The sequence below is a fragment of the Cavia porcellus genome, unplaced genomic scaffold, assembly GCF_034190915.1.
Source record: "Cavia porcellus strain 051 isolate PalLab524CR breed Dunkin Hartley unplaced genomic scaffold, mCavPor4.1 scaffold_2, whole genome shotgun sequence".
NCBI classification, from domain to species: Eukaryota; Metazoa; Chordata; class Mammalia; order Rodentia; family Caviidae; genus Cavia; species Cavia porcellus.
In genome coordinates, this window is record NW_026947485.1 from 102501414 (window position 1) to 102510836 (window position 9423).

The 9423-nt window shown below is 47.7% G+C and overlaps 1 protein-coding gene across 15 annotated transcripts in view; it reads right to left on the reverse strand.

Annotated features, from left to right (window-relative positions):
• Positions 1-2103: 2103 nt before the first annotated feature.
• Ebf3 (EBF transcription factor 3) overlaps positions 2104-9423 on the reverse strand; it is a 129094-nt gene continuing 121774 nt past the window's right edge. For 4 of the 15 annotated variants that reach the window (XM_063244939.1, XM_063244938.1, XM_023561491.2 and 1 more), the window contains 5 exons: positions 8664-8841; positions 7463-7651; positions 6861-7058; positions 5808-5920; positions 2104-4760 (listed from right to left, as the gene is read on the reverse strand). In XM_063244939.1, the coding sequence (XP_063101009.1) occupies positions 4743-4760; positions 5808-5920; positions 6861-7058; positions 7463-7651; positions 8664-8841 (696 nt within the window). In that variant the 3' untranslated portion in view covers positions 2104-4742. Of the gene's footprint in view, positions 4761-5807; positions 6028-6860; positions 7059-7462; positions 7652-8663; positions 8842-9423 lie in introns of those variants that run through there. The other 11 variants (XM_063244943.1, XM_063244945.1, XM_063244941.1 and 8 more) reach the window with 8 other exon arrangements.

The following is a 9423-nucleotide window of genomic DNA, read 5'->3' on the forward strand; positions in this document are numbered from 1 at the left end:
CACTTGCTCCCTGTGAAACCTGCGGCTCTACACTGGAACATGACAAATAACCAAAAAATCAATTTGTAATCTGATTGGAGGTTTTTGATTTCCTCCGATGAGTTTAAATTTCATTAAAAGCAACCTTACTCCAACATAAAAGGAATCCTTGAAGGGTAAAACAGGGGATTGTCTCACGGAGTATAAAGCGTCCCAACTCTTTTGTGTGATTTATTCATGGCATTAATTGTGAGGGCCAACCCGTGGTGTCTGTTGGCAGCTGTGCCGTTATCAGGGCCTGGGATCGGCCTGGCGAGCTCAGAGCACAAGGACTCACATTCAAAAATCGCTCTTTGGCATATTGACACTTCAGTTATCAACAACCCTTTTTATCTGCGGGGAGGGAGCTCGTGGGGCCAGAATAAGCTACAAATCACCACCGTGGCCACCTCTCTGCATTCTCTTAATTGTATGTATTCTCTTGGAAAAAATGATCATCATGGCCTCTTGTCTTGATGAGAAATTGACATTTTCTGAGGACTTCTTTGGGCGCTCCAAGCAGGGAGATAAGCAGTGGAGTTGTTTTAAAGGAGGGCAGCCTTTCTTTCCTTTCAGGGGCCTCTTTATTGCTCCCGTTGACCCACTTGATGAGTATGGATTTCACGAGGTCTTTTTCAGCATTTGAACTATAAAAGGTTCAGAATGACACCACCCCTTATAGACAAAAGATAACCTTGCCCTTTGAATATATTGATTCTTTATTAACTAGGCTGTTTAATGCAATGAAATGAGGCATTAGATTGAAGCCCATTTCAAGTGCTTTGAATAATCTTTAAAAGCTTGAAAGACCTTAAAAGGCGGCCTGACAATAATTGGCATACATTTTGAGAGAATGCAGTCCTGACTTATGATTTGAAACACAAACATGAAATAATTTCTCTCTCCCTGGGTTACAGGGCCTTACCAGACCAGCCTCGAGAAGCAGGCATTCCTGGTACCAGCTCAGTGGGAAGGAGCTGCCAGGTCAGGTCCACAGCACCTTCCCCAGTTGGAGCCCCAAGCTGCTTGGGAAGCAGCCTGCGGGGAGGGGTGTGGGCAGTGGGCCGGCTGTGAGCTTGAACCCCACGGGCCTTTCCTTACTGTCTTCTTAAGACTGGAGTGAGACCACAGTCAGAAAAATCTGATTGTCCCCAAGACGAGAAAAAGGTATTCACAAGTTTATGTTTTGAATAATTGTTTCCTGTTTTGCTCAGCAGAACAAGTAATTAAGATGACATTTGTGAGTACTAATTTAGATCACACTTATGTGGATGTGTTACAGAGCTGCAAGCCAAAACATGCAAACCCAACCTTTCACTGAGGAGAAAATGGAAAATACTGAGATGAAGTGGGAGGGAGGTAAATGCGCAAACGCTGTGTAAATCAGAACCCACACCCTGGCTGGCTGACCTCGACTGAGTTGGTGCATGGGTTCCGCCCACACAGGACCATGGTGGCTGATACAGGATTTAGGGCCAGGCATGCATTGCGGTAGACATGAACAGTGATGGCATACCAGGGTGGACCCCAGCCAGCACTGGAGTCTGGGTGCCCCAGCATCTGCCCACATGCCTAGACCCTTGATGGGCTCTCCTGGGTCTGGTTTTTGCCCAAGTAGGGCACAGCAATGGAGACGGAGCCGGCACCTCTCTGGGGGAACGAGAGGTGGCACTCTTCCTGAAAATCCTCACGTGGTGGGGGCAGGGCTGGTGGGTGATCAGGCCCAGTGAGCCTCAGGGTTGTGTGAGTTTCAGAAACCAAAAATGGAACAGCGAGCTGTGGCATTCCAGTGCTACTGTGGTCCCCAAGGCTGAGATACAGAAATGCCCAGACCTGTAAGGGTGAGGACAGCATATGTCGAGGTGGTGCCTCTGGGGATCAGATGAGTCTGAGGAATTATCCTCCGAGTCTCTCCATGCAGTTGGGTGACGGAGGTTGGTAACTGGCAGGTTCCGGGAAGGATCATTTTGATCTTAGCGAAGACGCAGCTCGGGAGCCCAGGATGTGCAAATGAAACCCCCAACGGGACTCTGGCATGTGCTCAGTCATTTTAATAATCAAAACATAAAATTACGAAAAGTGAAATTCACAGACAAGAAATACTTTAATTAAATATTGTGTAAAATGAACATTTTTATACAGTTAAATATCTGAAAAAATGTACAGATAAAACAATCTTATTGTAGGATCTTTGACAGCAAAATCTACCATTTAGTGAAGCGCTCAATTTGGAGACAATGAAGCGATGAGGGCATCAACTAATCAACCTAGAACAAACCCAGTGCGGCACGAGGACACTTGCAGACGTTCTCGACATGTGCACGTGAGCTCTTTTTCAGATCAAACCCTTACTTACACGAAATGAAACGGAGGCAATTTAGTTCCAAAGTGACTTCTCAGGCTTTTCCACGTAGCTAAGCCTTGTCAGCTGTCACAAAGCCAGAGTGTAACCTGCTGACCGCTGGGGATATTCCCTTTGTTTATTTTATTGAGTCCACTGAATGAACACTCTATGTTGTGCATTGTTGTTTATTTTCATCAAAGTATTTTAAAGTCCCTCCTCTTTGTTTTAAATTTGATTTCTGCTGCAATTTGCAAAATGCTTGCTGTGCTGCTATACCTGCAAAGCATTTAGTGCAAGGTTGCGGGGGGGAAGGCCGGAGCCTTTTGGTCTCGATGTGGGTTGGCACAAATAGGCACCGTGTCTGAAGGAGGTCATTCCAGTTTAGAAAATGTGAGACAGTACTGTGGGATCTGATCACATAACTGTGCTGTTTAAAAAAGAAAAACATGAAAACCCAGCAGTGATTTTGGTTGCCCCTGAAATCTCTCTGAACCAAGGTGGGCTGGGGAGGATGTGGGAGGCAGCAGAGACAGACCCAGAAAGGAGCGACCTACAGACAGGAGGTTTGTGCTTTTGTGTTTGTGTCTGTGTGTGCATTGTACGTTGTAAATCTCCAAAAGAAATATTAACAATTGTGGTGTAAGCCTGTGATAAAACAGCACAGAAGTTCTTTAAAGAAGTCCACTTTTAAGGCATCAGAGAAGTTAATGTGGCAAACATTTTAATTAAAACATCAGAGTAGATTTCATTTTAAATTTTAGGCCTCTGAATTTTTCCAGTAAACACAGTTCAGCTATGTGGCAAAGTCATGGGTGGCAGCTAAAATGACTTTTTTACAGTCTACAAAAAATAAAATAAGGACACAGCCCCAGACGGTGTCGCCTCTGCGGCCACTCCACATGCACAGAATCTAAGATTGGTCGCGGCTGGCTGGGTGGCACCGTTTTGTTTTGACTATACAACAAACTTTTTTTTTTTTCAAAAGTATTTGTTCAGATAACTTAAAAATAATACAAAAATAAACAATGAATTTGACTTTTCTTCAAAATAATAAAAAAAAAGGATGGAAGGCTGAACAATAGCAAATGTCTGAAGTACAAGTGAAATGTAAGAACATTGGTTCATTTTAATGGAACAGATTAAAGAGACAGTTCTTGGCTTATGTTCTTCCCTGTGTCACAACACCGGGCCATGATCAAAAACCAATACAGACAAGAAAAAGAAAAAGGCAGGAAAAGCAATGTACAAAATTCCAAAGATAAATACAATATTTATAATTGATATGTTACAAAATAAAGTCCCTTAGCAACTGCAAGTGTTCATGGGAAAGTAAGTGTTGTATGAAGACCGTTTTACCCCTTATTGACACATAAGGAATAAAACTTGTTTTTCTAAATATTTAAGTGGATCTGAAAAAAATTCAAGACAAGTGTATAAATATTTAGCTACAACTTTGGCAAAATCACAAAAGTCTACAATTTTATAACCACATACAAAACACATTAGGGAAGAAGGATCTAGAAGTCAAAAGGACAATTTCTGGTACAAGAAACATAGACCTCACAGTAGCCTAAGAATGCAATAGTATACAGTGCTAGCAAAAGTTGAAAAAATGTTGCAGGTCGCACTTGCTTAACAGGAAGCTCTAGCAGTGGGAGAATATTGGAACCAACAGACAGTAGCATTTTTTTCTCTGTCAGTGTGCTTGTTGAAGGCAAGAGAATTCAATATCAAAGTTACAATTTCTAACTACAATAAGTTACAAAGTTTCGTTTCATTAAGATGAAGTTAAGCAATGATAAACCCTCCCTCCCTCCCTGCCACCCCAAATTCTCCTAACCATATAGTCATCCTTTGTTCCAGTTTGATGGCTCATACCTCCTTGGCCCCCTTTTTTCACCACAAAAAAATATTTCACATTATAGAGATACACAACCATTGTGAATCTAAGTATGAGTACAGAAAAATGTTGGGAGGCATTTTTCCTCAGTGTTTCATGGTCATCAAAATGGTGCATTCACGAAGTTTCTCCCCACACAGATAGCACGTACTAGACAGCCAAGACGGAGTCAGAAACTTTATACAAAATAGGCGTTGCTTTGTTTTCCTTAATCTTCAGGACTGAGAAATGTGAAAATATGAGAAAAGTTCAGTCAATAAAATGGAATTGTTCATGAAGGAGTGGGCTGTTTGCATGTTGATTCTTAATAGTTTAAATAAAATCTTTAGACAAAGTCTTTGTAGCATCTCAACTGCTGCTGATACTGTGGAAGATATCGTTTCCATCAGCGCGTCCTAACACACTACATGTGTCCCCTGAAGTCCGGCCTTGGTGCTGGGTGCTGCAGAAGGTAGACAAGAGTCCCTCACATGGGTGGGACTACCAGCCCAGACATAGCTGCAACAGAGAAGGGAAAGCAGTTAGTGGCGGCCACACACACACACTCCCTCAACATGGGCCAGGACTCGCCCTTTCTCGGGCTTCACTCACTGAGGAGGTGGGATTTGCACAATCCTCCACCTGCCAGCCTCGGGCGTGCTGGGAAATCTACTTCGTGACACAGGGGTGCGTGGGCGACAGTTTCCCACAGGCAGCCCCCCTCAAAGGCTTCTGACACTCTCGTGTGCAAGACAAAGCTGCCACTTAGCACACGCCTCTGCATTTTGTTCAAAGTAAACGGAGGCCCAGATTTCCCAGAGGGCTCCTCTGTCAAGAGGTGGGAACCAGCCTCGTCACTTTTGTGATGCTGTCCTTATTACCGTTTGTCCTTAACTGAAAACCCAGCTCCCTCCATGTCCCCTCTGCCTTCGGGCCCCGGAGCTGACTGCCTGTTGCTTGTCCTGTAGCGTAATGGTGAGTCAGGGGCTCTCAGATCAAAGCCGCTGGCGGCCCACCTGTTCTGGAATCTCAAGGCCGAGGGCCACACAGAGACACAGGCACCGCCCCGCCTCAGGGAGCGCTCAGTCTTCTCAGATTAAGACAGAAACTGTGCACTACATGCCGAGTACAGCTGAAGCTTTGGAGTGAACTCCTGGTACGAATGTAATTTAAAATCTTTTAACTCTGGTGTTGTTTAATTTTTGTCAGAATGATCGTTCTCATTAATTTATGTATAACATATTAGTACATTTGTTCATGTAGTGATGTGAGCTTCAATTTCTCAGTTCATTAATTTCAACAATATTAATTTATCTCCGACTCACCGTTACAACTTTATGGTTTAGAAGGCCTGTGGGTGTATGCACTGCTTATGTGATACCATCTCTCAGTCGGCCTTGACACTGTGGCCACAGACAGGGCCCTGGCACCTTACCACTCGCCTGCTAAGCAGTCCTGGCTTGGTGCCCGCTGATGGCCCAGAGGCCAGTCGGCGGCGCAGGGGCCTGGGCGTCCCTTCAGACACTGACAGGTGTTGTGAAGATAATTATTTCAAATCACTGATACCTTTCCAGTTCCTTTTTTGAGCATTAGTTCATCAAAGTGAAATATGCCACCGACTTCACAAAAGGGCCAGTTTGTCTTCTCCACGGCTACGTCCTCAGCACCCAGCAGAGAGCCTGGCACATAGTAGGCGCTCAGTAAATACTGGTTGAATGGATTCATTTTTTTAAAGGAGTAACTGGATTTGATTTTCACCGGGAGGAGCATATACCAAAGGTGGTGTCTGAAAGAGGCCAGATGACGGCCACTTAATTCAAGTGCCTGTGGGCTTCAGTGCATCCCAGAGAACCACGCGCAAGCTCACGAGGCCTAGGGATACCCATGTGGCTTTGTCTGCTGCACACGCCAGGGGCCGCACACAGCCTGCACTGCACAGGGGATAGGTACGGGGTGCCTGCTCCACATGGCCCCATATGTGGACAGCTGTGTCCAAGCAGTGCCCCCTATGCCCTTGGGCTAGCCCTTCTCCCCCTGCATCAAAGGAGATCAGTTAGAAAATTCAACTCCTGTCCACAGAAAGGGTATGGCCCAGCACTGGTGCACGGATAGCTCTGGGTCTGGATGCATGCCCCTTTCTAAGGGACAAGAGGGCCTCGTGGACTTGTGGTCCATTAGGCAAGGTTGAAAAGGAAGGCACAGCCTCAGGACAACAAGAGCAGCCTGATGGGTTGCTGGGGCACTTTGAGCCCAGGAGCCAGGGGCAGGGATATACCCTTCACCAAGAAGGGCCAGCCCTGGGCAAAGGCCTGCTTGCCCAATGGGGCTAAAAGTCATCACGGCTGTGTTCGGCACAATCCCATTTCCTCTCATGTGGTTCCATCCCTTAGGGTACAGGGTGCTTTACTGTGAGCACGCTAGGTTATGCAGGAAGGATGAGCTGATCAAAAAAATATGAGCAAGAATGTGGTACTTGTCAGGGCTCGAGTGAAGGGGCATCCTTCCATGAGTACAGGGCTAGGTAACTATGGACCCGTGGAGCGCATGCAATGCACGGCCAAGTGAGGAATCTGCGAATGGCCCAGGGGAGGCCCAAGCTCCACCCCATGCCCTCCTCACCTTGCAGTCCGTTCCCATTGGCGCTGGTGCAGGAAGGAGGAGGCGAGGCTTGAGGCCGGACCACAGGCGCGAAGGCGCTCTTCTGTTTCACTGCGGAGATGACATTGGCAGGTGAGAATGAGAAAATGCCGTGTGTGCTGCTACAGTTTGAAGGGAGGGTGACCGAAGAGGCTGCCATGGTGGGGCTGGACGGCACTACTGCAACAAAGCAAACATGGTCAGCGCGCGCGGGCCGTGGTGCAGCGCCACGGCGAGAGCACCGAGGGCCTCGCCTTGCACAGGGTTGGGGGTGCCACAAAAACAAGACACAACATGCTTCTGGCTTGGCCACTCTCTGGATAACAGGCAAACGCTTTTGTGTTGGGCTTTCTCTTCCAATTGAGCAGCCCCATTTTGTTCTGATTTTTGTTTTGGGTGCCAATAAGATGGCATTGGGGCCCATTTTGGGTCAATTTGTGGTTGCCATTGGGACGCCCAGCCTCTGGGGCCACCCTTCCTTTTATCCAGTAGCTCACATCACAGAACATCCAAGCAATGCACACACTCGACTTTGTAGTGAATATGAATCTGCGTGATGACGTGTGACAAAAACAGACACTTACTGCCGTAGGGAGAGTTAGCGGAGGAGCCATTAAGAAATCCAGGCGAGCCAGGGACCCCTAGATTGGCCATGGCGCCACTTCCATATCCATTCATGCTAGTGCTGACTGTGTTGTAATTGGACTGCTGGGGAGTACTGCTGGGGACGTATCCTCGCGGGGACACGCTGCTTGTATTGCGACTGTAGCCGACTGTTAAAATGCCCCCCCGGCCAAAAATAATGTTATTATCAGTGACAGACACTTGGGGGGGGTTTCCCCGAGAATCTATATCATATATTAAACACTTTTAATTGACCTTTTGCTCCTTCTCGCCCTGGTGCCTCTAGCCAGCTCAGATAACCTTATCGTGCCAACCCTACTGCGGCTGTCTCTTTGGGGAACCCTATTCTGTCTCTGTTGGCTTCGACAGCCAGCCAAAGCGCGCTTCGATCTAACCGTCAGTTGCGTTCGCATTTCTCTTTAGAAGCAATTATCAGCAGCTGGGATGCCTGGCCTGTCCCCCCACACTCTCTGAACTTTCTGCCTCTTCAGGCCTGCAAATGCCATGGCTGACAAGGGGAGCTTGCTTGTGGCCATGACTTTCCTGAAAGGCTGTTTTGAGGTCCTCGTTTTTATAGCTGCTATTTCTGTGAGAGGGTGAGGCGGCACCGAAATCATCTTCCCTGCCACAGGAACACGGGTGAGCAGGGGCAAACCGGCGGTACAGTGGAGATGGGTCTGAGATTAGTGTCTGCTCAAAGGACACATGACAGTGAGCTCGGCAGGCCTGGGTCACTGTGCTGTGAGATGAAGTTCAGGGTTGGAAAATGGGATTTCTTCCCATGGAGATGATCCAGACTTAGAACCCACATTCTGCCTGTGCAGCATATCTAAGAAGACTTCTACTGGCTTCCTACATCAGCCCAGCCTTCTAAGAAAGGCAGTCATCAGTAAACTAAGGGACGCTCTTAGCAATACCAGGGAGCCAAGTGGCAGCCCACAGAGCTGCTGTCACTAGTACTGCATTTTCTGAGCCTTCTCCACCTGGCACTGCTGGAGGATGTGTAGCAAAGTCTTCCCTGAGAGAAGGAACCAGCCAAGCCGGAGGGCATGAGATGCAAACAACATTCCCCAGCTGGCCCCCACCACTTTCAACTGTAGCTGAGGCCCCAACCAGCCTGAGGGAGGTCTGGGGAAGGGACAGTCCAATGCAGGGGCCTACCTTGGTCATTGGCTTGCGATGTCTCTGACACATTGACGGCTAGCTGGCTGCTGAAGGAGTTCACGCCCATCATGCCAGTGTGTGCTGGAGTGTTGCCGAGGGTGGGTATCTGGTTGTGATTGCGGGGGACACTGTACAATGCCTCAGCAATGTCAGCTGCTCGCTTCAGGATGATCTCCTAGAGTGGGGACACAGGAAAGCCCATTACCCAAAGTCAGGCTCTGCTGGCTACAGTCATGCGTGCCATGACCCTGCCTTGTCCTCCTCTACTTGCATTACTGGGACACATGGTGGTATTTTACTGTCTCTCGGCCTAGATGTGACAAAAACTTACTTACAAGGAAAAGAACCTCACTTCTAAATGGGTACCAGAATCAAATATTACTTCTCCACTCCCTGGAGACTCCCTGGGCCAGCAAGGACAGGCTGTCCACCCTCACCTCCCTAAGCCCTGGAAGGAACAAAAGCAACCCACCCATCACTGAAAACTGTGGGCAGATTTCAAGTTTCACCTTTTCCTGGGACATATTTTTCAGCTTCTGGGATTTCTGAAGAGCAATATAAGCAGGTTTCTGCCTTGTCCTTTCCTACTTAGACACCTATGATGAGGTCCACATGGAACCCCTCTCAGCAGACTCAGGCTCAGAGTCCTCCCGGCACATGTGTGCCTAGAAGTCGTGTGCTGGAACAGCCAGCTGGCCGCTCGAGGATGCTGGTCACTAGGGAAAGGGGCAGGTGGGTCAAGCTGCGATCTGCCTAC